General features: G+C 47.6%; 1 protein-coding gene across 1 annotated transcript in view; it reads left to right on the forward strand.

The window, feature by feature from the left end:
- The window catches only part of LOC147706673 (extracellular calcium-sensing receptor-like), a 230,129-nt gene that overhangs the window by 65,491 nt on the left and 137,010 nt on the right, over positions 1–27,628 (forward strand). The window contains exon 2 of the mRNA XM_086925268.1: positions 98–389. Coding sequence (XP_086781394.1) covers positions 132–389 — 258 coding nt within the window. The 5' untranslated portion in view covers positions 98–131. The remainder of the gene's footprint in view (positions 1–97; positions 390–27,628) is intronic.

A 27,628-nucleotide genomic window follows, 5' to 3' on the forward strand; every position in this document is an offset into this window, starting at 1 on the left:
TGAGTCCTATGCCACAACTATAGTGTATATTATTCCAATGCGCAGAGCCTACCAGGGATATAGGAACTACACTACAATATATTTCTTTTCTCCTCAGCTTCCACATTCGGTATTACCGGGATGTTCTGGCTATGGTTTATGCAATTGAAGAAATCAACAGCACCCCAGACCTGCTGCCGAACATCACCTTGGGCTTCCGCATCTTCGATTCCTGCATGTCGGAGGTCAAGGCGATCCATGGAGTTCTGACGCTGCTGTCCGGGACGTGGGATCCGACTCCTGGTTACAGTTGCCAGAGGCAGCCATTCGTGGCCGGTGTTGTTGGCGAGTTGATGTCATCTCTGTCGCTGCCCATGGCCAGGATTCTGGGAATCTATCACTTCCCCCAGGTGAGCAGATCATGTGTTGTTCGGGTACGAAAAACCTTGCTCATACAATGAAAAGACCATGGGCACATTGCATGATGTGTAAAGAGCACAGTGCACAACTTTACAGGGCCCCAAGCAGATATCGTATTAGCTGGTCTAGGGTTAGATTCTATCATTGCACGGTACCCACATAGCTGCAGTGCACATGCCTACAGGTCCCACCGTGGTATCCCATGAGCTGGTCTGTGGTAGGTTGCGTCATTGCATGGTACCCACAGAGCTGCAGTGCACACGTCTACAGGTCCCATCATGGTATCCTGTCAGCTGGTCTGGCTTTACTTTCCATTACGCCTTGAGATTCACACAGCCTCTGCTGCAGCTCTGTGCCAAGAGGATGTTATGCATCTTCCAAGGTGCTATGCCCTCTGCAGGCGAGGCCAAGACTCTGTTCCTAGTGAGCCATGGGGCTCACTGTATACAAGCTCTCTTTTATTCATTACCCCTAGGGAAAGAGAAAGGGTTGGGTCATAAGAATAAGAAACAAGTGTATACGCAGTAATGTGCGCCCAGTATGCTGAGTCCTACCTCCAAGCATGCTCCCACCTAGTCGTCTCAGCCTGGGGCCCCTGGTGAAGGCCATGGTCCCCCAGGAGCTGGCGTGCACACAACAGGTGAGAGATACATCTGCAGAGCCACCTTCTCTCCCTGCCTGCAGGTCACTGGTAAGCCAGCTGCTGGGTCTGGGCTGCTGGATCAGGGCTGTTGGGTCTGGGCAAGCTGACGATCTGGTGCGGGTGCGTCATTGTCCAGCAGTGTTTGGGACAGTGGCCGGTCAGGCAGGGAAGATGTGTGCATCTCATGCACCCTGAAGTGTGGCCAGGGGAGGGGGGCGGAGCTTGCCGGCGTCCATGAAAGACGTGTGAGCGCTGAGCTCCTCGCCTGAGCCCCTTTAATATTCGTTAAATCTATCCTTTCGGCGCCCAGCCGGCCCTGAATTTTGTGGTGAACTCTTCATCTACCCCCCGACCTGGTGGGGGGCCTTTCCCCGATCGAATTTGGTGGTGGTTTCGCTCCGCTGGTCGACGGAGACAGAGTGGCGGACCAGGCCGCACACCGCGGTCTATCCTGAGGGGCTGCCCGAGCTGCGTCACGTTACGTGCGGCAAGTGGTCCCGAAGCGAAGTCGGTCTGCCCAGTTGGTGCCTGCACTACTGTTTCTGCTGGGTGTTCTCGAGCTGTGTTCCCGGGAGTGGATGTGGTAGCCCTGCTCACGGTGGTGCGTCTACTGGAAAAGGACTGCTGTTGCTTGGTGGAGCGCCGGCAGGGCGCGGGAGACCCTCGGCGGCTGGTTATCTCCTTGCCGCGAGGTTTGTCGCCAGTTGCCTCCCCCTGGGGCACCTCGGAGTCCGCTGCGGTGCGGTGACTCGGGAGTGCACTGGAGTGTGTGGGGCCGGCTTACTAGACTTTGCTGGGCCCTGGCCTGGTGTGTTAGCACCGTGTGGTGCGCCCTTCTGGTTTATGGGCCTACTTGTGACCGGGGCCTGCAGCTGCCATTTTGACTGCATTTCTTGCTGCGCAACAACTCGACTCACGGAGTTCGCTTCCCCGTCGCCCCTCCTAAGCTCCACCAGTACTGGCTGGCGACATTCCTGCTGGCTGCAGGGCGCTTTGCTGACGGCCCGCCGAGAACGCTATGGGGAAAGGCGATAAAACCCAACCGAAACTGTCGTTTGACCAGCGGAAGCCGAAAGGTGCGGAGGGGCCGGCTCCGGATGCCTCACAGCGGCCCTCGCCCGCCGACAGTTCATTATGTGCGGACATTCGAGAAATGCTGGGTGCTATGGAAAAGGGCTTGCAAGACAGTATGGCGGCGATTGGCACGAAAATAGACGCTTTGTCCTTCAGGATGGACCGCATGTCCGAAAGGGTGGATAAACATGCTGAGCGGCTCGATATGGCGGAGCGGCGGTTAACGGAAGCGGAGGAAGCCCAAACGGAATGGGATAAAGATCGCAAGCAGTTCGGCCGCCTACTCCAAGTCATACAGGACAAGACGGAGGACTTGGAAGCACGCTCACGGCGCTCCAACGTCCGCATAACAGGGGTGGCGGAAACTACCAACACTGGTAAAATGGAGTTGTTTGTGGAAAAGATGCTCCGGACACTGCTAGGGGAGGAAGTTTTCTCCCCTATGTTCATCGTCGAGAGGGCTCATCGCACCATGGGACCGAAGCCGCAACCTGGCCTTCCGCCGCGGCCGATTATCGCAAAACTCTTGAACTATAGGGATCGGGACCTGGCGCTGCGGCTGGCAAGGGAGAAGGGTAACTTGCAATTCGAGGGAATGAACATCTCCCTCTATCCTGACTTCACAGTGAGAGTGCAAGAGGAGAGGAAGCGCTTTGCCCCATATAAGAAGCAGATGAGAGACATGGGGCTGGACTACGCCATGTTATACCCGGCGAGACTCAGAATCAACAAACAAGGACATTCGCACTTTTTCACGGACCCAGCAGACCTGAAGAAATCACTGAAGGAGTGGGCCAAAGAACAACGCAACAGCCCGAGTGGTCAGCGTGAGGGCGCTGAGGAGACCTCTTCAATGGACGGCCAGGGGTAAACTACATTGCGGCTTTTGGCCGGCTTGGCTGGGTCTCATCTGTGCGTTTGTCCCGACTGCGGGTCCTCTGACACTACTTATTAGACAATGTGGGCTGTGTTTTTTACTGCTAGAAGTTTGCACTAGGGCTGTGGTACCAACATGGTTAACGACTAGCTGGCAGTTTTGGGGGGGGCTCTACCCCGAGTGGGGGGTTTACTCTTAGTCTTTCTTCTATTTCCTGGGCTGGGGAGGGTGCCGGACGACGCTAGGGGGCAGGGTGGGGGAGCCACGGTGATCGGTGGTCCTTGTCCTAATTCTATTGCTGTCTAGCTGGGAACCTGGAGGGCCCTTGGGTTTGTAGTGTGCTCATTGGGGAGGGTCAATGGTGGGTGGTGGTGTGTCCTGTCTGACCGGGTTGGGGTTGGTCGGCTGTGGGTGGTTGGGTGTTTGCCTTGTTCTTCTTTTGCTACACATGACATGTGGATTGTTTTGGGATTGTTGGGGGGAGGGACTGGTTGGGCCAGCTGCTGAATTGTGTCTACTGCACCGTCTGCGCTACTCCGTTTTGTTACCTGTACTACTATGGCGAATGTTGAATCTCTAGGGCCGGAGAGAGGCCCCAACTCTCTCAAATTGTTATCATGGAATGTGAGGGGGCTGAATGATTTTCGTAAACTTAGGAAGGTTATAGCCTATTTGCAGCGGCATCGAGTTGATCTTGCCTTGCTACAAGAAACCCACTTGCCTCTAACCAGTCCTATGTTGCAGGCCAGGGGTCTTGGGAGTGCTTGTGTGACTGCGGGGTTCACTACGCATGCACGGGGTGTGATTACGTGGGCTAATCCCAGGTCCCAGTTGTCTCTGCAGCAGGTCGCTGTGGACCCGGAGGGTCGGTATGCGATTGCCCGGTGTGTGGGGAAAGGCCATGATTTGTTGGTAGTGAATGTGTATGGCCCCAACTATGACACTCCCGCTTTCTATACCTCGCTGGCGGACCTCTGTAGACAGTATGTGGGCTCCAGGTTGCTATGGGGGGGGACTTCAACTTTGTGTTGAACCCTGAGTTGGATAGATCGGCTGGTGCCCCTAGGAGCCCGGCGGCCTCGGCATTGCTTATGCAGGCGGAACTGGTGAAACTCGATTTGCTCGATGTGTGGCGCTATAGACACCCGGGGAGGGGTGGGTTCACTCATTACTCAGCCTACCATGATGTCCACACGAGAATCGATTATTGGTTTGTCTCCCGATCCCTATTTGGCTCTGTGAAGGGGTGTGCTGTGTTGCCGCGCACGCTATCTGACCACTCGCCTCTGCTTTTGCTATTAGATTAGATGCCCCGGCTAGGAAGATACCCCCGTTTACTTGGAGGTTTCCTCCGTACTCCCTACTGGATGAGGCCTTCAGAGGGGAACTGGCTGAAGACATAGACACGTACTTTTCAACTAATGTGGGGTCGGTGGATAGTGTCCAGGTGCTCTGGGATGCGTTTAAGGTGTACATTCGGGGGATGACGATGGCCAAACACTCCGGGGTACTCAAAGCTATCAGACAACGGTTGAAACTTCTTGAGACACAGTTGTCTGACCTGGTGTCGTAAATAATTAATTTACCGGTGCTTAATTTCTATAATCAATAAGAATTACTCATAATAAAATAAGAGGCAAAATCCGTGATATTTGAGGTTTCTCAAAAGGGTTTTATTCCTATAAAAGGAATTGGGTGATTAGCATATTGGCTCGAGCCAAGGTGGCATACCATTCCGTCACCACATAGGTTCGGGAAGGGACAGACTGACAGAGTCAATGGCAATATGCGAATATGCAAGTATGCGACAATACATAATTGACAGACATTCATATATATAGTCAATGCATTACAGTAAAGGCATATGCAGGAGGCGTAACAGCTGAGAAGAGAGATAAGAATACATGTACGTAATACAAAAGGCGTTACAATAGGCGTGCATGAAGGCGTGGACAAGAACGTCATTGAACAAGATGTCACAAATGGGTGGATCCATGAATGAATCCAGCAGTGTCAGCAAAATTACATGACAGAGATGCGCGCGCAGCGGGATGACGTGTAATGTACGTGTAACTTGAGGGGTGAAGGGGGACTTGACATTTAGCCCTACATGTGTAGACGGATGTCTGGATGTCAGATCAACCTAATCCCAAATCGTATCTAATATCTCATGTTTAAGGAACTGCATTATCTGGAGGGAAAAGGTCTCTCGGACAAGTGGTTATTTCTATACTGGTTATGAGTGCGTGTATGAGCGTCTGCGTGTCTACATGAGATGCGAGGGGTGCGAGGGAGGGCATGGGCCTACCATGGAAACAGGGCCATGAATTACTTGCATAGAGACAGTGAGGCCTAACCCTCTGCCCTGCAGCTGGAAGGATGTTGACGTGAATCTACCAGACAGGAATGTATTTTCGAGGAGTGGAGCAGATAATTCGAAGGTTGAAGGCAGTCTTGGCAGGCAACGGGCTGAGCCGAGCACCGTTAGCCGCGCCAGAAGTAAGGCAAGGGTCACTGGCACAGAGGCAGCCTGGGCTGAGGGTTTCAGAGTCAGAAGGCAGAAAAAGGCTCGATGGCAGAATTCAGGCCTACCTCGCCAGAGCTGAAAAACATGTAAGGTATACCACAAAAAGACGTTGGCATAGCATATTTAGGAACTGAATATCCAATCCGTTCATGGCGGATCGGAAAGAGAACATGTTAACGTTGAACGCAAATGTATTTGCGTCTTCATAGCTAGCACAGGAGGGAAGTTACATGCACTTTAAGCTCGTACATGGAGTCGGTGGGGTCTAAGATAGGGGACACAATCGATCATAAAATTTATATTACCTCATTCCCTCCTTGTCCCCTACGGACCCTTCATGATATATCGATCTGCATGAATCGATCAATCTGTTCATGTAACATCATTTGCTCTTCTTTCTTCTTTTGACGTTTTGAATGGGAATTTGAATGCGGAATACATGATGTGGCGCACAAGCCGCAAATCGCCGGCCCACATTGTAAACACAGGCAGCAACTGAATACTATGAGAAGGCCAATACCTAGGAAGGATAGGATCTTCCATCCCCAAGCGGTTAACGTTGTCCAGAACCAACCGGACCAAGTCCAGGTGCCTGGATTCTGATGTATCAGACTTGCAATTTTATGGAGACGTGTTATAGCTTTATATACCGTTGGCGCGTTTTCTGGAATGAAAACACAGCAACTTGACCCGATGACCTTACAAGCTCCACCCCTATCAGCTAGGATGACGTCAATAACGAGACGATTTTGAAGAACAACAACCCGCATAGCGGACTGCTCCTCTGTTAAGTTACCTAAAGCTGAGGTAGTTTCGTTCACTACTGCTTCAAGGGTTCTAGTTAATTTGCGTATCAATTTACTGTTAAAAACAGCACCTAAGTAGGGGAAGAAACCTTTATTGAAGTCGGTGTATTGTTCCCATGCCGTTTCAGTGTAGTCGACAATCGGGAGGTCTCTTCGGAGTCTATTGTTTACTAGATTGGTGTTTCTGTGATAGTCAGGAGGGGCTAGGAAAACAGGTGGCAGAAGGAATGCAATGTAACAGGTACCATCCCAATCTGGAGGCAGACGTATGTATGCAATATGACCGCAAACGAAGTAGGAATGACGTGTAGCTCTAAACGTGGACTTTCCTTGATCACTGAATTCGATTACAGTAGTACATTTACTATGACCTAAATGTATGGAACCATTTTTCCTGATACATAATTCACCTTTGACTGGTAACACTGACATAGCAGGCAATACTGGTGCAGTTTCGGATTCAACAGTAAGAATCATGAGGTTGATTGTGTAATTTCCTAATCCATATACTTCATTTTCTAGATCAGTTCCTGTTCTAGTGGGAAGTCCTTTCTTGTCAGGGTAACAGACTTTAAGTAGAACTGAGTTCAGGTTTCCCCAAACCCAATTCCCATCGTAGACAGCAATGTCAGAATCTAAGGAATTAATCAATCTAAACCATGCCCCACAGGAGCCATTGTGAGTGAATGGGTACGGAAAAAGAGGCAGAACTCCCTTGTATTTCTGGTAGGGAGGGAGGCGGCCACATATCCAACAGTTTGTAGCGTTGTTAGTCTGGTGAGAGTGATGTAACATACTAATGAATGTGTTGTTGCGCAGCGCAAGTATGTAAGAAAGCTCGTGAGGAGGTAATTCGCTAAAAGAATGTTCGGCAGTGACGTTATAAGCAGATTGTACACGCTTGAAAATAGGGTAGTAAATGTGCAGCAAGATACTAGCAGCAATTATCAGAAGACTTAGAAAAAACATGATTAACAATGTCACTATACAGTGACTACGAAGTGATTTACAATATGCACGTTTGTTCAGTATTCTCTGCCTATCTCTCTCTCTGTCTCGATCTAGGGGATACATGTCAGAAACTAATTTAACCGATTCACCTAGGGGAGGACTTAAACAATTAAACTGTCTGACTTGCTAGATCGTAATTTAAGTCTATATTTTTCAGAGTCTGTTTTCTCAACCAAAGGGAGCTTTGAGTCAGTTTGTGTAGGAGGGCAGGGCTTAGAGTCCAAGTCCGAAGGGAGTCCGTGGAATTTCTTCACGTGGCTGGAATGTAGCCACCCCTTCCTGCCCTCTACTTTGACGGCTGTCCTCGTTGTTAGAAGAACCAATTTCGGGGTTTGCCAGCGGGGCTCCAACGGACTTCTCCGATCAAAGTTGCGGACGAAGACATAATCCCCCGGAACCACCTCGTGGGGCTTCACATCGGCATTGTCGGGAAAGGCAGCAGCCACCTGTGAACGACAAGATTGTAGTGCAGACATCAAGGAGGCAAGGTAATCTGTCAGCATAATACAGTCAACATCTGTAATTTTTCGCGGAATAGGCGTCCCCCACATATTCGGAGGCCTACCAAAGACCACCTCATACGGGGATAGCCCGGTTCGAGAATGGGCAACCATCCTCATATAGAAGAGGGCTACCGGCAAAGCAACTATCCAGTCAACGCCCTTCTCTCTACAGATTTTGGAAAGTCGGATTTTCAGGGTCTGATTATGACGCTCCACGAGACCTGCTGCCTCGGGATGCCGGACACAGTGGAACTTCCACTGATAGCCTAACAAGAGTGTAATGTGTTTCACAAGCTCGGATGAGAATGGCTGACCGTTATCTGAGTACACGATACGGGGCAAACCGTACCGCGGGAAGAACTCGCGAACCAGTTGCTTGGCTGTGGTTGGAGCAGTATAATCTGGGACTGGGTATGCTTCTGTCCATCGGGAAAGTGCACATACAACTACGAGGACATACTTGAAACCTCGGCAGCGGTCCATCTGGATGTAATCCATCTGGAGGACTTCAAAAGGGTGATCGGGAGGCTGAAATCCACCTTGCTCTACAGGGATGCTTTTACCTGGATTAAACTGACAACAAATCATGCAAGTACACACTTTCTGTTTGGCTGCTGCTCGTAAGTTCTTGTTGTACCATATGTGTTGGATGCTATCTAGCATTGCCTTTTCTCCTAGGTGCGCTGGACTATGTATCGTGTTAATGATGACCTGAACCATAGAGTCGGGGAGAAACCATGTAGATTTTCCCTTCGTCATCCATCCCTGATCTGTTTGGATCCCTCCTAGTTCAGTCCACTTCTGGATTTCGTCTGGTGTGGCATGTGTCTGTATGTCAATTACATCATGGGCGGGATCCCTGACTGTCATGCAGTGTGTTGGTGTCGGAACTATTGTCTTTGTCGAGTCAGTTGCATGCATTCGATTCTGAGCCGTTTGCTTAGCTGTTCGGTCTGCCAGGTCGTTACCCTGGGAGATCGTGTCGGTAACCTTTGTATGTGCTTTACATTTCATGATAGAGATTGCAGTAGGTAGATGTATTGCATCTAATAAACCTTGAATGAGAGGACCGTGCTGGATGTTGGCACCGTGAGAAGTTAAGTAACCTCTCTCTCGCCAGAGGACTCCAAAATCGTGAACGACTCCGAATGCATAACGTGAATCAGTGTATATGTTGACTCTCTTATTCTTGGCCTGAATACATGCTTGTGTCAGAGCAATGAGCTCTGCGGCTTGAGCTGACAAGGTGTCAATACAATTTGTTTCTATAACTTCGGTATCTGTAGTGACTGCGTAGGCTGCCACTAATTCTCCTGTACCTGTTCTCATACATGAACCATCCACATAAAGTGTCAGGTCCGGATCTGGTAATGGGACATCTGTCAAGTCCTGTCTGGGTTTTGTTGTAATAGTAATGACTTCAATGCAATCATGTGCCAAGGGATCTACTCCGTTTACTGGCAACAATGTGGCGGGATTTAATGTGTTACAGCGTCTGATTTCTATGTGTGGTTGAAACAATGTCAATTCATAACCTGTCAGTCTTGCTATGGTCAAGTGTTGGGTCTGTGTGCGATTTAAAAGAACTTCCACGGAATGTGGAACTTGTACTGTCAATTGATGCCCTAATACTATGGCATCGCTCTGTCTGATTGCTAAAGCTGTCGCTGCGACTGATTTCAAACACGCAGGTAAAGCCTGAGCCACCGGATCTAATGTGCTAGAAAAGTAAGCACACGGTTTGTGTGAACCTGCTTGTTCCTGGGTGAGGACTGACAAGGCAGTACCTTCACGTTCTGTGACAAAAAGTGTAAAAGGTTTACTGTAACATGGTGTTGCTAAAACGGGTGCTTGGCATAAGGCTTTCTTTAAGTTGTCAAAAGCTTGTGTATGTTCCTGAGTCCAAGGGAGGACAGTCGATGTCGCTGCCTCCTGGGTTGTCAACTGGATGAGTGGCTTTGCTAGAAATGCATATTGGGGAATCCATTGTCTACAGTACGAGGTGAGGCCTATAAAAGCCCGCACCTCCTTCTGTGTCTTTGGTGGTGACATGTTTACAATTAACTGAATGCGATCGGGAGTGAGCTGTCTCCCCACTTTGGACAGCAAGTGACCCAGGTACACAACTTGCTGAACACAGAATTGCAGCTTCGAAGGGGACACCTTGTGCCCCTTGTCGGCCAGGAAATTCAGAACTGTCAGTGATGCATTTTCACATTCGGGTTCGCTCCGTGCGGTGATCAGCAGATCATCGACATACTGGAGTAGGGCAGTGTTAGCTGGCATGTGAATACTGTCGAGTTGTCTTTTCAGTGCTTGACTATAGATGCTGGGGCTTTCTGTGAATCCTTGAGGTGCGCGTGCAAATTTGAAAGATCGTCCATTTAAACTGAATCCGAACAAGTATTGGCTTTCTGGATCTATTGGGACACTGAAGAAGGCGTTCTTGAGGTCAATTACAGTAAAGAACGTCACTTCTGAATCAATAGCTGTCAGTAATGAAGAGATATCTGGGACCACAGGATACTGTGGTACAATGCATTTATTCAATTCGCGCAGATCAATAACTAATCGATAAACAGGTGCTGCATTTGGATCAGTACGTTTAAGAACTGGTATGATAGGAGAATTACATACATTGGAATCAGTTTCCACAACCACTCCTTGTGCAATGAGCTCGTCAATAATTCTCAGTAAAGCCACTACAGCATCTGGAGGTAACTTATATTGTCGAATTCGTGGTAGTACCACTCCTGCTTTGAGTGTGACTCGATATGGTGTAATGTGCATACATCCTACATCAGTGGGGCCTTGTGCCCACAAGTGTGCAGGTACATTCTGTAACCGGGGATCCATATCTCTTAACACATAATGACCTTTAAAATCTCGCAAAAATAGACGTACTCCTTCCGGAGAACAGCATATTATAGCTCCTAGAGCTTTTAGTGTCTTTATTCCTAATAAGTTTTCTGGGCATGATTTTGTGAGTAATAAATCTGTAGTCCGTGTCAGAGGACCAACTGCAAGGGGGAGTGGCTGTGATACCTCATTAATAATAGGTTTTCCTGAAAATCCAAGGGAAACATTCTGTGAGCCTAAGAGGGGTGCCCCTGGAACCTCATTGTGACTGATTGTGGTCCTGCTTGCCCCTGTATCAATCAAAAACTTTCTGTCTTTTCCTAGCACCTGACTGTGTACATAAGGACCCTCTTGATCTACGGGAACTTCAATAAGGGGCAAGCCAAATTCCCTCTCTAGGCTGTTTCATGTGTATCGTTGATAATCAGGGTAGTCGTTCTGTGCATATTGGTACATCTGTTGTGTTGTGTTCTGTGTTGCAGTTATAGGCTGTTGCTGTGGGACTGCCACCGTTTGTGATGAAGCTGGCATAGGCGGAATATGTTGTATATTCTGTGGTACTTGTTGCTGGACCTGATCTTGTCTGGGTACGCGCGGTCTCTCCTTGGTCTTACCCGTGGAGATATTGTGTTTCAGAACGGCACAATCATTTACATAATGACCTGGTTGTTTGCAGTAGTTACATGTCCCTTTAACAGGAGCTGTCGTATTACTAGGCTGGGTCCCACCCTTTTTATGTCCTTCGGCGGGAACTGACTGAGCAACTAACATTTTCATTTTCGTGTCTTTCATGCGTCTTTGTTCATGTTCTTGTTCTTCCCTAATTCTATTCTGGTGGTACTGTAACATTTGTAACATTTGTGAAGGGGTGTTAGCTTGCCAAGTACTTTCGACTTTCAATACTCTATTCTTAACCTGGGGCAGTGAATTCTCGACTAATTTCGCTACAAAAAGATGTGGATATGACTCGCTACTTGCTTTCAGACCGCTATTAATGCCAAAACATTTTTCAAATCTGGTATAGAAATCACTGGTATCTTCATCGGGTTTCTGTTTACAAGCTGAAATGGCACCCCAATCTTCCTTTTTAGTACTTAATAAACGTGGCAACACTTGTACTAACAATCCTGGTAATGCTTTAACTTTATCCCCGAGCCCTTGGCCCGGAATTCTAGTACTTTCTTCGTTTTCTAATGCAGCCCAATCAATCTTTGTGTCCCCCACCTCCCACTCTTTTTCTTTGAGTTTCTCGTATATACCGGGAGGCAGTAACACTTTCAATATTTTCATAATATCGGGATAAGTATAGTCACCCATTAGTATCATGTCTTTTATTTCACGGTGGAAACCTGCGGGATCTTTGTCATGACTAGGTACTAATTTTTTCATTTCCAATAGTTCTATTTTAGTTATGGGGGTGTATACAAACACACGTCTAAACGTATTGTCTGCATTCTGTACTGGGTGTACTTCCCGCAACGGATTCTGGCCATCCATGTAATACATTTTTCTTTTCATGACATGTGCTGAGTTGGTCTGTGGACATAGGAAGGCGCTATATCTGTGTCGGTGTTCTAGAATTATTTTAATTAGATCGGTACCTAGACCTCTCCATTTGTTCATGAGTAGTTCTATTAATATATCAGGCAAGGGGCCTGGGTCAGAATGTTGGCTTCTATACAATAAGAGCAGGTGTTGTATCATGTATGTACCAGCTAAACGCTGTTCACTCGGTGTCAGGTTCAAGAACGTATGTGCTAACGCATCATCACCATATTTCTCAGAATTGTCAGCCCATTGTACGGCTGACCTGGCTAGTTCTTGTTCATCCATAGAATCGAGTACATGGTACCCCATTCGTTCTCGAAGTCTATTATCAGTAGCTTGAAATAAATGTTCAGGAGTTCTTGGATTGCACATGGATTCTTGGAATATTCTTTTACTCTCTGGACGTACTGGTCGTATTGAATTATTGAAAGGTCTTCCCTTACCTACATATGCTATCGTTTCTCTAACTGGTAATTGTGTCTGCTCTGGGGTCTGCTCATGCTCATCCTCCTCCTCTGAGGATTCAACTTTGTCTGAATCTATTTCCGGTGGTGGCTGTCTTTTCTCATGCATCTTTATTATTGCATTTCTTATTCTTCGGTACATATTTTCTACACAGGCCTCTTTATCGTGATTCCCATCTGCGATATTCTGGCCCCACCGGTGGAGTGCTTTCACGTCGTCCGGGTTCATACCCGGCCTATCCACTTCCCTTATGAAACAGTTTATAAGAAACCGTAATATCTTGGCTTTCGTATCCACTTTCTGATAGGCCATGGCCTCCTTAATACTTTCAGGCCCTACTCCTGTCTGTACGAACTGATATATTCGATCTAGATGATCTACCATTCCAGGTAGTGTTAATAAGAAGTTCGTAACTCGTCGTAAGCGTACTGATGCGAGCAACATTCTTTCGTCATTCTTTTTGCCAGGCACTGGATCATATCTACAGTCTGCAAGACGATCTCCATGTAGTGTAATATCGCCTGTTCTAGGTGTACGTTGTTGTGCTAGGTCTCTATAGGTCAGCCGATGGGCCGATGGCGGGGTCTGGTAGCCTGTCGCTCCTCCGGACGCGCCTCCTGAGGCGCCAGCTCCGAAGGGGTTCGTTGAGTGAAAAGCGGAGGGAGCAGGCCCAGGAATAGGTGGAAGGACAGCTGGAAGACCAGGAGGAACAGGAGGAGGAGTGGCTTGTCGGGGAGGAAGGAGCTGACCGTCTTGGTCGGCAGGTGGAGGTGTGCGTGGCGGTGCGGTATTTACATATGCGGGAGCCACATCATCTAGATAGGACGCAAGGAAAATGTCCTTTGCTGTCTTCTGGTGTATTTTAGTCGGGAGCAGTGGGGGTGGTAGTTCTTTTGGTACCTCCGGGGTGGCTTTAGGCAAACCCTCAGTCAAGAGGGGGTACATGCCGTTCATGAGTGTGTTTCGCTGCCTGTCTACTTGTTCTAATTTTACTCTGGTACCTTCCTCAATTAATACGTTTTCCTGGGCTTTCTCTGGATCCTCCCTCCTTTTCTCTTCTTTTCTAAGTGCTTTTTCTGTACGCCTATGTGATTCTTTACGCCATAATTCAATGGCATCCTTCTGTGACTGTCTGGCTTTCTTTTTCCACAATGCTTCCTCTACCCTCATGATGCAATCTGCATCCCATGTCCCAGTAGCAGGCCATCTCTGATTCTCGGATAAGTCTTTAGTGTAGTCCACCCATAAGTCGAGGAATAAAACGGCATCTAGGCCATGTTTGTGGTACATAAAGTACCCTGGGGTGTCCCTAGGTGGAATGGGAACAGCTTCTTCTAATACCCCTTTTCTAGTTTTTATCTGTCTTAATTTGGAAAACAAAGGCATCTTGAAATCTGGCTACTTGGTTCTTACTCAGATATGAACACACTGAACACAATAATCACAATAATTACAATCGAACAATCACTCATACCACGACATTTTAAGACACATTAAAACATTTTAACATGAATGATGACAATTAGAAGGTAACTTGCTGACTGCATAATACTAGATACACTGCTCAACAGTGCAGACTGGATATACTGCTAAACAGTACAGATACACTGTCTAAAACAGTGCAGACCAGGTCTGTGTACCCACACCTGTCTTGACCGGCACAAACTAATGCGCACGTCTATATGCGTCCCCAGCAACGGTACTCACCGGGAAGCACGGAAACGGAAGGCCTCGGAAACCCTGGACTGGATTCGGACTGGATTCGGACTGGATTCGGACTGGATTCGGACTGGATTCGGACTCGACTCGTGACGCTGATACTTCGGAACGTCGGAACCTGGTGGGCCTCCGTATACCTCGGATCTTGCTCTCTCAGCTAGGCTCTGGTCGGGATCCTCCGCACTTCTCACCGCCTCGTCTGGGTGTCGATCGCAGCCTCAGTCACCTCCGTTGGCCTGAGGGAGATACAGGAAATCCTGCGGGTACGCGTAGTTGTCCGTCCGGCTGTGGCAGGGGGCCAGGCCTGCAACGCACCACCGGCGCGTGAGATGGGGGAGGGGTACCTGTTCGGGCGCCAAATTGTCGTAAATAATTAATTTACCGGTGCTTAATTTCTATAATCAATAAGAATAACTCATAATAAAATAAGAGGCAAAATCCGTGATATTTGAGGTTTCTCAAAAGGGTTTTATTCCTATAAAAGGAATTGGGTGATTAGCATATTGGCTCGAGCCAAGGTGGCATACCATTCCGTCACCACATAGGTTCGGGAAGGGACAGACTGACAGAGTCAATGGCAATATGCGAATATGCAAGTATGCGACAATACATAATTGACAGACATTCATATATATAGTCAATGCATTACAGTAAAGGCATATGCAGGAGGCGTAACAGCTGAGAAGAGAGATAAGAATACATGTACGTAATACAAAAGGCGTTACAATAGGCGTGCATGAAGGCGTGGACAAGAACGTCATTGAACAAGATGTCACAAATGGGTGGATCCATGAATGAATCCAGCAGTGTCAGCAAAATTACATGGCAGAGATGCGCGCGCAGCGGGATGACGTGTAATGTACGTGTAACTTGAGGGGTGAAGGGGGACTTGACATTTAGCCCTACATGTGTAGACGGATGTCTGGATGTCAGATCAACCTAATCCCAAATCGTATCTAATATCTCATGTTTAAGGAACTGCATTATCTGAAGGGAAAAGGTCTCTCGGACAAGTGGTTATTTCTATACTGGTTATGAGTGCGTGTATGAGCGTCTGCGTGTCTACATGAGATGCGAGGGGTGCGAGGGAGGGCATGGGCCTACCATGGAAACAGGGCCATGAATTACTTGCATAGAGACAGTGAGGCCTAACCCTCTGCCCTGCAGCTGGAAGGATGTTGACGTGAATCTACCAGACAGGAATGTATTTTCGAGGAGTGGAGCAGATAATTCGAAGGTTGAAGGCAGTCTTGGCAGGCAACGGGCTGAGCCGAGCACCGTTAGCCGCGCCAGAAGTAAGGCAAGGGTCACTGGCACAGAGGCAGCCTGGGCTGAGGGTTTCAGAGTCAGAAGGCAGAAAAAGGCTCGATGGCAGAATTCAGGCCTACCTCGCCAGAGCTGAAAAACATGTAAGGTATACCACAAAAAGACGTTGGCATAGCATATTTAGGAACTGAATATCCAATCCGTTCATGGCGGATCGGAAAGAGAACATGTTAACGTTGAACGCAAATGTATTTGCGTCTTCATAGCTAGCACAGGAGGGAAGTTACATGCACTTTAAGCTCGTACATGGAGTCGGTGGGGTCTAAGATAGGGGACACAATCGATCATAAAATTTATATTACCTCACTGGAACGGCAGGCGGAAGGTGCTAGGGCCACGGATGTCACCGACGGACTTAAGCCCTTGATCACGGAATTTCATGAAGAGGCGGACAGGGAGATAAAACATATGGGTAAATATGCCACGGCGCGAGCGTATGGAGAACGGGACCGACCTGGTTCCTTGCTTGCTAAACTGATGCGCAACAGCAGGCCGCCCCTGGTGATAGAGGAGTTGTTAACGTCTACTGGTGAGGTGGTGACGGGGGAGCAGGATATTTTGTCGGAATTCCATGCCTATTATTCAGCACTGTACACGTCGAAATCGAGTCACCTAGAGGAGGAAATAGACGACTACTTAAGTTACATACAGACGCCCTTTTTAGCCAACTGGCAAAGGGAATTTCTGATGGCCCCGGTCCAGAAAGAGGAGATCACGGAGGCGCTAGAGGGGATGAAGTCGGGCAGCGCTCCTGGGTCGGACGGCCTTACTGTGGCCTTCTACAAGGCCTTTCAAGATAAACTGGTCCCCTACTTGATGCTTTTTTTTGATGATATTTGTCAACAGGGTAGCATGACGAAGTCTATGAGGGAGGCCCTTCTCATCACCATCCCGAAGCCAGGCAAACCCCCGAATGAATGTGGCTCATATAGGCCGCTATCGCTGATTAACGTAGATGCTAAATTGTATGCGAAGGTTTTGGCGACGCGGTTGGCTCTGCTGGTCCCAGACTTGGTTGCCCCGGAGCAGGCTGGATTTGTCCCCGCTCGGAATTTGACTTATAACATTCGTACGGTACTGGGCACTATTCAGCATGTACGGCAGGAGAATAAGGCTGTGGCCATTTTCCTGGATATGGAAAAGGCCTTTGACTCGGTAGAGTGGTCGTTTATGCTTCGAGTCCTCCATAAATATGGGCTTGGCGAACCCTTCCTCCAGATGCTAGGAGCCCTATATTACAAACCAACTGCGCGACTGAAGATAGGGGACTCGGTCACTGCCCCGATTGAGATCAGCAGGGGCACTCGGCAGGGCTGCCCCCTTTCCCCGCTTTTGTATGCACTGGTGGCGGAGCCTCTGGCCTGCGCTATAAGAGAATACCACGGGTTTGAGGGGATTAACTTCCCTTCCTACCAGATCGGCATCTCGACATACGCAGACGACACCTTGTTGTATGTCCGGGACCCGGAGGTGAATCTATCGGCGGTCCTGCGGGAGGTGGTGAGGTTTGGCGCCCTATCGGGCCTTCGGGTCAATTGGAATAAATCTGTGGCTTTGCCTTTGACTCCGGTGACTCTCCCATTCGACTCAGAATACCCGCTGCAATGGACCACTGACTCCATACGCTATTTGGGGATCCGTATTCACACCGATCCCGAGATCTTGATCCGTGAGAACTATGGGGTTGCCTATTCCAAGCTGGTGGACGACGTTGAGGTGTGGTGCAGGCTCCCGCTGTCCCTCATGGGTAGGATTGCAATTATGAATATGATAGTTCTCCCCAGATTCCTCTTTCTCTTTACGAACATACCTGTTGTGCTTTCTAAGGCCTTCTTTAGGCAGCTTACTCAAACGCTGATTAGACTTGCGTGGGGGGGCAAGCAGCCTAGGGTACGGTGGCAAATTCTCCTGCTTCCTTATGAGCGCGGGGGTCTGGGGGCTTCGGACCTGGAAAGGTACTATCGGATTGCGCAGGGGGCACACCTCCACGCCTGGATTCATGGGGACCCTGGCATCCCACACGTGAAGCTGGAGCGACTCTTTGCGGACCCCATTCCGCTTCCGGCTACGATATGCAGTCCTGTTGATCGCAGGGTTGGTAACTTGGACTCCATTGCTGCCACAAACCACGCTTGGCATGAGCTGGTCCGCTCCCGTGAGAGTGCGCTCTTGTACTCTCCCCTGATGCGGGTGGAATGGGCGGTGTGGTTGGCCCCACTAACGGAGATGGGTGTCCTGAAGGCGTTACGGGATTTGGGCATTGACAAAATGGGGGACCTTTTTTCGAATGGCGTGGTGAAGACGTTGCAGCAGGCCCTGCATTCACACCCTGGGGCGACGCTGTTGCACAGCTTCCAATACCACCGGGTGCGCAGAGCGTTACTGGAGTTGCTGGGCCCGGACATGGCAGAGCCGCAGGAAGCGCCTGAACTTACGTATGTTATTAAAAACCCCTCTCCCCGTAAATTGGTAACTACTCTTAAGAAACTCGGAGACGGGCACCGGCAGTGCCCTCCCTCCGGGGCCAGATCGGCCTGGCAGTGTGACCTTCAGTCGCCGATCTCGGACGAGATGTGGCAATATTGCTGTTTAAACACTAGGAAGATCTCACTCAATAGTAGACATCGTCTGATTCACTTCAAGTACCTACAGCGGGTCTATTATACTCCGGTCAGGTTACATAGATATGGGCTGCGGGAGTCGGCGGAGTGTGAGCGTTGCCATTTTCCCACAGCGGATTTCCTACATATGTCCTGGACCTGCCCTAGCATCCATAAGTTTTGGAGGGAAATCTTCGCGGAACTTAGCTCTATGCTGGGTACGGAGGTTCTGCCTTGCCCGGCGCTGGCACTACTGGGTTTTTCTAAACCGTTGCCGGTGGCGATGAGGCGACTCGCTGACTTGGCTCTGCTGATGGCCAAGCGCCTGATTGCGTTGTGCTGGATGAGGGGGCCGATTCCTACTAAAAAGCGCTGGAAGGCGGATTTGCTATACTGCTGCACACAGTCTGAGGTGTATAATGAACTACTCCCCCCAAAGAGTCGTCCCAAGAACTTCTGGGGGTTGTATAGGGAATACCAGTGCGCTAAAGGGGGTAGCGAAGTAGACACTGAAGGGGAGGACTTGGATGAATTGCAGGAGGGCGGGGTGGAGATAGCGGAGGTTGACGAGTGAGTGGTTGATTGTTCCCTTGCTGGAGGTAGTTAGCCTGTTCTTTTAGGGTTCCTACTGAGCAGCGAATGTGTGAGTCCCTGGGAGGGCTGGGTTGGGTGGGTGATATTTGTGGTCTTTCTTGAATTCTGCTCCATTTCATTAGGCCCACGGCTCCGAAGCTGTGAGTCCCACGTTCGTCTATAGTCATGGTAGTTAGCGCAGGTAGGTGGGTGGACACGGGTATGGGTAGGCTGGCTTGTTTGTGGGGTGGGGGTTTGTTTTTGACTGTGGGTTTATTGCACCTTTTTCCCCCTTCTCTAGGAGATTCGATCTTCATGATCCCGAGACTTGGTTTAGCACCTGCGATCTGACTGTATTACCTTTGCACACCGAACCGAGACCAGGAGTGTCAGCACCAGTTCTGACTCTACTGCCTTTTTGATACCAGTCGTCAGCTGTTTTTACAATCTGATTTTGTTGTGTCCTTTATTTCCTATGATAGCGCCGCCAGGCCCCCGGGATGCTGGCATTACGGCTGTGTATAATACCTCTTCAGGGATCTGGGTGCTAATAATAATTGCCGCCGGCCTCCGGGTTGTGGGCGAGGAGTGCTGTGTGCAAACTTCAAAGGTGTAATAAAGTACAAATTTAATTTAAAAAAAGTGTGGCCAGGGGCCCAGGTAGTCAACAATCTAGAAAAAACACAGGGTTTACCCAACATTACCCTCCAGTACCTGGGTATCAAACTATATCATATGAAAAATCAGGTTGGCACAGAGGTATTAATCTCTGATTTATTTATAGTAAGACACAATACATTATCCTACATCAGTACACAATACAATTGAAACAATCTTCACCAATTTAATTTAAAAAAACTCACATACTATGGGACCGTTCTTTGAACATGATTCAATCTAAAATCCATATACACAAGGACATAAACATACAAAGATGCAAATAAATTAAATGTGAAACAACACAAACACAACTAAATAAAGCTCTACGTTAACAATACCCAAAAGGGGATTTATAGGTAGTACTTACTGTTCACGCCCTGACGTAGCGCTGCTTTCAAACAAACCTCAAGCTCATCTCACTAACCCAGGAGCAACTTATCTTACTCGACGGTGGGGCCCATAGCACCGCGAGTCACACATTCACACACAAGAACACACTGCCCCTGAATCAGTGAAAAAGAAGGCGAGCTGCTGGATAAGCGGGGTACCTCATTAACCTATTCTCTATTTCTATACTTTATATACAATTTTCAAATACTCTTATAGTCATAAGGAATAAAACATCAAGGTACTTCGCTATTTGGTAGATGGACCAACTAGTAGGAATCAGTTGATGGCGATTAAGTCCAGCTCAATCCCAATATTCCCGTAACCTCCTTTCACATTTGATTGTCATGACTTTTTATTTTAATAAAAACAGACTCTAGTTTATATTTTACAGATTTTATCTAAATTCATTTAGGAAAGGACATTTTTATATTTGCAAAATCTTATTAGACAAGCACATTCTAAAACATTATTAAATACATTTTAGAAATGAAAATTTTAGAGAAAACATATTACCAATCTGCCGTAGGTAGATGACAGAACTGCATAGAACAGGTTCCCAAGCTGACTGTCTTTCTAACCTCCTCGATGTTTCCTTCCTGACATAGAATCTCCACGACCGATCTCGTTTCTTTTCCCCATCAAAAATTAAAGTCCAAAATATTTTAAAGTCTCTTGCACCATAAAATGGTTCAAACCGACAGCATGTTGTGGTGCACGATAGACTCCACGGAACCAACTTTTTTTTTTCTCCTTTGCACAAGCTCTTTTATACCCTTTTCACTAACCATCTAAATCCAAAATTGAAACTTTTAGGGTCCACACATTTCTCATTGGTCCTTTAGAGGGGTGGTGAAGATCACCTCATGTCCTCCTTGTTCAAACCAGTTCGTAGTTTTGCCTTGTCATTTCCAAGGCTTTCTCATGACTTAATATTCACATATGTACTTGTCGTTCATCTTCTTGTATCCCTTTTACATAATCAAGTTTTCACTTCTTACTTTCCCAGGCTTTTACATGCAGACATCCTTTGGCACAACTCCCATTCATAGACCAGGCTGTCCTTGAAATCTCTTGCTCCGGGCATAGGCCATGCACTCATTTTTGGTCATTCGCTCCGCGCATGTGTGGGGGCCATCTTGGAATGCTATTCTGCCTTCGCGTTTTACACAGCCACTTTCAGACTAGGCCACGCAGGCCACAATGGGAACTAATATGAAAACAAACACAACATGAATTAGATATAAAAATCAAGCCCTTCTGTTTACCTCCCACCATTCTAATTTTTCCCCCGTTAGGTGTTACCTAGCAAAAGCGAACAAATAGCGCTGTTTACTCAAAGTCAAAGTCAAAGTCAAAAGAACTTTATTCGAATGTTCATAGTAATATTCATAAAAGCACACTTCAATAAAATTTGACAATTAATACCTATATAAATAGAAATCACAAAAAGTATCAGTTTACAGGCAGAATACACAGTTAAAAATATTCATGTTTAAATAATTAAAAAGAAAACTCTCGACAAAAAACACAAATTATCCCTCCATACTTTTCCTAAATTTGATCGCAAGTTTTAAAAAATTACATACAAACAAAGTGCAATCACTACTTAGTAGTTGGAGATAATAAAGTGCTGTTCGGATTTGTGCAAAATTCAGCTTTTTGAGTATTGGTTTTAGGTATAGTTTCCGTGGTGTCAAATAAAAAGGGCAAATGAATAGAAAGTGTGCCAGATCTTGCGGAGACTTATTGTCGCAGCCGCAAGATGGCAACACTTGGCCGCGATGGGTCCCCCTCGGTACTGCCAGTAGAAGGTGGAATAAGTCTAAGCGGAACCTTGTGATTAAAAAACGGTCATAGCCAGTCAGGGGCCATGACAGGTACGGTTCCATATGTACAGAAGTTTTTACAAGTAAATGTTTCCGTACACTGTCTTTCTTTAATTCGGCCTCCTCCCGGGCTAAGTACCTAGAGGAGAGAAATAACTTCTTCACAGAAATAATATCAGATTTACTAATGAGTTCTGGGGTTGTAAAGAGTTCAGGGCGCCCTAGTTCAATTAAACACTTTCTAATATATTTAAGCCAGGGAACTTTATATCCGTTTTCCCAAGTTATTGCTTCTTTTAAAATGTCTTGGGTTAAGGGTATTTTAGTGTTCGTCCAGCAGTTTAGCCAACAAAGTACAGGATTTAAGGCTAGACTGTCGCTCAGGTATGACATACCTAGTTCTTCATGAACAGTGAAATTACCAGTGCCCCTTGGTACCCTCAGAACTCTTTTTAGGAAGTTATTTTCTGCTATTTCCAGACCGCTAATGGAGGTGAACCCCCATAACTCACTGCCGTAACACGCAATAGATATGCTTTTTGCTTTATAAAGTTGGAGCAATGTAGCCACTGGTGTATTACCCATTTTCCTTGCAAAATCAAGTATGGCAGCATTAGCCCTTGCTACCTCTCCCATTTTCCTCTGTACAGCAGGTCCCCACTTCAGCTGGTAGTCGAAAAGGACACCCAGGTAGGAAAATGACTTTGTCACAGGAATTTTTTTCCCTTCCCCTGTTTACTCACATCTGCATTTTTTGCCACAAAACTTCTAGCATAAGCACAAAACACAAGTTTATTTGGTTATATCTGCAATATCACAGCTCTATATTAGTATGACTCATTGTTCTTATTACCAAATTATTATTTTGCAAAACAGCAGCTTGTTTTCCCACGTATAGTGTTTGCTTTAGGTGCACTTGGTTGATTAATTTACATTCTTCATACAGTTAATAATATTATGGTTATGAGTGAATGACTTTACAAGGGGTACACAACATTTTTTGTCTCTTCCCTGCTCCATAAACTCCCCTTTTTTGGTGATTTTATCACCAGAAAATCATCCCAACTAAATAAAAAAATTTAAAAAAAACATGTTTCAGGTTCTTTTTTCTTTTTGTTGTAGCTTAAACTTTAGTATCTTTCAGGCTTTGTCTTTTTGAGTTGTTATACACCTTCTCTTTATATTCTTCCAACTCAAGGTCTCCCATTTCTCGTTCTCCCTGCTTATTTTGCTCAATTTTCTCCTTTATCTGTTTTTCAGTTTTTCTTTTCCTAAAACATATGCACACTAATCTTAGTATTAATGCTATTAATATTACTATTGTTACTGGGATTAATACTTTTCCTACTATTGAACTACCATTTCTTTACAGCAGAAAAACTCTTACCAAGTTTCTCTAGAACACCATCAACCTCCAGTGGAGTAATTTCTTTATGTAATTCAGTAATATTCTTAATGTATCTTTGAATGTTCTGACTTTTGTCAGGAATATAGGTACAACAGTGTTGCACTTTCAATACTCCACAAACTCTTCCTTCTTTTGCTAACAGAATATCAAGAGCAAGTCGATTTTGCATCACCATAGTTCTCTTGGCAACCATTTCTGTATTTACCATTAAAAATCCTCCAGCAGTATTTGTTCATAAACGATCTACTATTGTTGATAATTTTCGAATTTTATTTGCATTAAATGATATACCCACTGCTGATATCAATGCTCCAAATATGTCACCTATTATCTCTACAAAACGTTCCCTTCTTCTACGTGTTACCTATCTCATGAATTCCTTTAGTTCCCCTATCTACATGAAATATTTTTGGAAGGACCAGCCCTACATAACAAGTCCCGATACACTCAGAGGTATTCATTCAGAGCACATGAGGAATGTTCCCTCCCTCCCCTTTAAACCTGTGTTTCATATGATACAGGGGTCCAGGTAGGGCTGCTGGTGTATACCCACAATGTACCTGACACCTTTCACCAGTCCCAGACCTAGTACTGTGGCTGTAGTGCCCTCGCGGCACATGGCGGGAGCAACGATTTACAGCAGTGGGTGAGTGCCATCACAGAGGTGGGACAGCAACACAGTCTGAATTGCAAGCTCCTTGGTGCCAGTCACTCTGGACCGGGATTTTGGCCAGCGGCCTACCAGAGCAGAGCCTGGAGGCAGGACAGGAATCTCATGGGCAGTGCAGTATTCACTGGTGATTCTTCCATTGACCTGGAAGAAGAGTTTTGGGCAGTTCTGGGGCACAGGTAGCATTCTACACTGGAGGAACAGCCAGCAAGGAAGTATGCAGGACCATGATAAGTGGCATGTGCCTCCCATATGGTTGTCACTATGCATGACCACAGCCCACCCCAGTTCAGCACAGACACTTTGGACCAGTATATCGGTACGTGCATGTCACAAGATTCATCCAGTGATGAATCATGTGCGTGTCCTGTCACTGCACTCCCCAAGGCAGTGATCATTGTTGCTAAACTAAAAAAATGGTGGTCATATTGAGACCGCCACCCGTGGGACAATGACAGGTGTCGCAGCCATGCAAATAAGTGCTAGTGGGGACCACTGGCACAAATTAAGTACTGGTACAGTATAAACATCCATAATATGCCGTTATTGCTGATCTTATTTTCGTGGGTGGGTGTTGGGAGTCCCCAAATTCTGTGGTGTCTGCCATTCCAGCAGACATCTCTAGCATTGGTGGAACCGCTGTCACTGCAGTTCCTGTTAATGATTTGGAAGTTTCACAGATGGCTCCGTCAACATGATCGAGCTGCACGGCAAACTTAAAATGTTTTGTTCTTTTCTAAAACAAATCCTCCAAGTGATATTTTGTTTTGAAAAAAAAAATAAGACAACGCCCCCCTCACCATGGGAGTTTTCTACCATCACAAGGGTGCATTTTGCAGTTTTCACTGCCCCAAATTGCCAGGTTTTATCTCGTGGTGGCCAACAGTGAAAACTGCCCAAGTGTTCGCCCACTCGAACGTTATGCCGGCAGCGAAGACGGAAAAGTCTCCACCGTCAACATCATTTTGGTCTCCCAACTATAAATGAGGTGGGAACACCTTCAGTTTGGCGGAGAGGGCGTGGATTTGCCGTTGAGACAGAGTGCGTAGCCTCTTCTGCAAACTCGTCAGGGGAACGGCTGGGCATCATTTCCCAGCATTCTTTGCCACGCACCGTCAGGGGAACGGCTGGACATAATTTCCCAGAAGTCTTTGCCATGCGCCGTCAGGGGAACGGCTGGACATCATTTCCCAGAAGTCTTTGCCAAGCGCCGTCAGGGGAACGGCTGACATCATTTCCCAGAAGTCTTTGCCGCGCGCCGCCAGGGGAATGGCTGGACATCATTTCCCTGCATTGTTTGCCAAGCGCAGTCAGGGGAACGGCTGGACATCATTTCCCAGCAGTCTTTGCCACGCGCCGTCAGGGGAACTGCTGGACATCATTTCCCAGAAGTCTTTGCCACGCGCCGTCAGGGGAACGGCTGGACATCATTTCCCAGAAGTCTTTGCCACGCGCTGTCAGGGGAACGGCTGACATCATTTCCCAGCAGTCTTTGCCACGCGCCGTCAGGGGAACGGCTGGACATCATTTCCCAGCAGTCTTTGCCACGCGCCGTCAGGGAAACGGCTGGACATCATTTCCCAGATGTCTTTGCCACGTGCCGTCAGGGGAACGGCTGGACATCATTTCCCAGAAGTCTTTGCCACACGCAGTCAGGGGAACGGCTGGACATCATTTCCCAGCAGTCTTTGCCACGCGCCGCCAGGGGAACGGCTGGACATCATTTCCCAGAAGTCTTTGCCACGCGCCATCAGGGGAATGGCTGGACATCATTTCCCAGCATTGTTTGCCAAGCGCAGTCAGGGGAACGGCTGGGCATAATTTCCCAGAAGTCTTTGCCACGCGCCGTCAGGGGAACGGCTGGACATCATTTCCCAGCAGTCTTTGCCACGCGCCGTCAGGGGAACGGCTGGACATCATTTCCCAGCAGTCTTTGCCACGCGCCGTCAGGCGAACGGCTGGACATAATTTCCCAGAAGTCTTTGCCACGTGCCGTCAGGGGAATGGCTGGACAACAAACAACAACAACAAAAACGATGGATTAGGACCCAGATCTTTTGACTGGGTTGAATGTGTGACATTGATCCTCATTCGGTCCATCACCTGTTGTTTTTGCAATTCCACTATAAGTGTACTGGGGATGCCCAGACGTGGGTCCCAGGCACTCCACACCACTGGAGTCAAGCTAGCCGGGCTGATGAGAGGTGTTACCTCGAAACCGGTCCGGTCCTCGGATGCTTGATTCCGTTCTGGGAAGGACATGGCTTTTGTAGTTCGGACTGGACTGTTCCCATGGGGCACAGGGTCAGAGCTGATTTGCATATCGCCATTGTCTAACCCAGGGTGGTGTGGAGTGCAAAAAAACGATGGATTAGGACCCAGATCTTTTGACTGGGTTGAATGTGTGACACTGATCCTCATTCGGTCCATCACCTGTTGTTTTTGGGACATCATTTCCCAGCAGCCCCGACGCCACTCTGACGCTGTACCCGTGCACGGAGGTGTTATAAAAGCACCGCCCACCTCCTGCAGCGCGTGCCTGCCCGGGCCAAGGCCGGGCCTGTCTGCACCCATCAAAGCCCGGAGAACGCTGGGCTGGGCCACCTCCCTAACTCCGAGGTCCTCGACAGCAGCTATAGGTAAGCGAAACAACCTTGCAGTAGGAATCAGGGGTGTGCTAAAGCCAAAATGCCAAGGAATTCTGCCTCTATCATATCTTATCTAACTTCTGCTGTGGGAACCCTGAACAAGGAAATTGAAAATGCGGAGGCTGAACTGGGGCTGACCCCTGACCTCACGGGGAGGCTAACTGCACCTAATAACGGTCCCAGTAACCCGGTTTCCTTGGAGCCAAGTGTGTTGATAACCAAGCCGGCCTCTGAGGGGAATGGGTCCACATATGATGAGATATTGGAAAGGGGAGCAGAAGGGGTGACTAAGGTAGTTACGCCCCCGTGGTTGCATCAGTAAAAAGGGTCCAGTCGAGTAACACTGGGAAAAAGAGGGCGAAAAAATGTCAAGTAAACCTGGACAAGTAGCACTGGTTGCACCCTCACTCAGGTCGGAGCTTTGTACTCAAACACTCAACTGGTGGTCCAGAAATTTGTGGAGGAGTTTCATAGCTCGCGGCTGGTATCTATACTCACGAACATTGTTAAAGACATTACTTAAGACATTATTGCCTCATTGAATAATTGCGTTGAGGGTATCCTGAGGAAACTTGAGCGCTTTGAAGCCCACTTAGGGGGGAAAAAATTGCCTGTGAAGTCTCCAATATAAACACAACTTGCCAGATGCAAACACAGTTTAATACTAATGATAGAGAGGAGGGCTCTGTTAGCCAAATACAATCAATGGAGAGGGCAAGGGGTATTTCTCCAATTAAATCAGTTGTATCCCTGGGAAGACAGGCAGGGGGTAGTACCTGCCATCAATCAGAGAGACCCCCAAGCCGTTTGCCCACCTGCAAGACATTGGTCAATAGCGGTGATCAAGGTATTCAAGAAGTTAATAGTAAGACAAATAGCTGTAGACTTAATCTCTCCCCGGTAGCCACTCCTCTGGTAGCCCTCCTTACAGGGGTTCCCCCATTTAGAGAGCACCATCGTGAATCCACCATGGATCTGCTACAGAAAACCAAATTGCGGTGTGATCAGTATTGTATTGGCAGTCGCAAGGTTTCATCCCATATAATATTGGCTAGAAGTGTGGGGTGGTTGGTTATAGCCCTAAACGGGCTGATGG

Source organism: Lissotriton vulgaris, chromosome 6 (genome assembly GCF_964263255.1).
Source record: "Lissotriton vulgaris chromosome 6, aLisVul1.2, whole genome shotgun sequence".
NCBI classification, from domain to species: Eukaryota; Metazoa; Chordata; class Amphibia; order Caudata; family Salamandridae; genus Lissotriton; species Lissotriton vulgaris.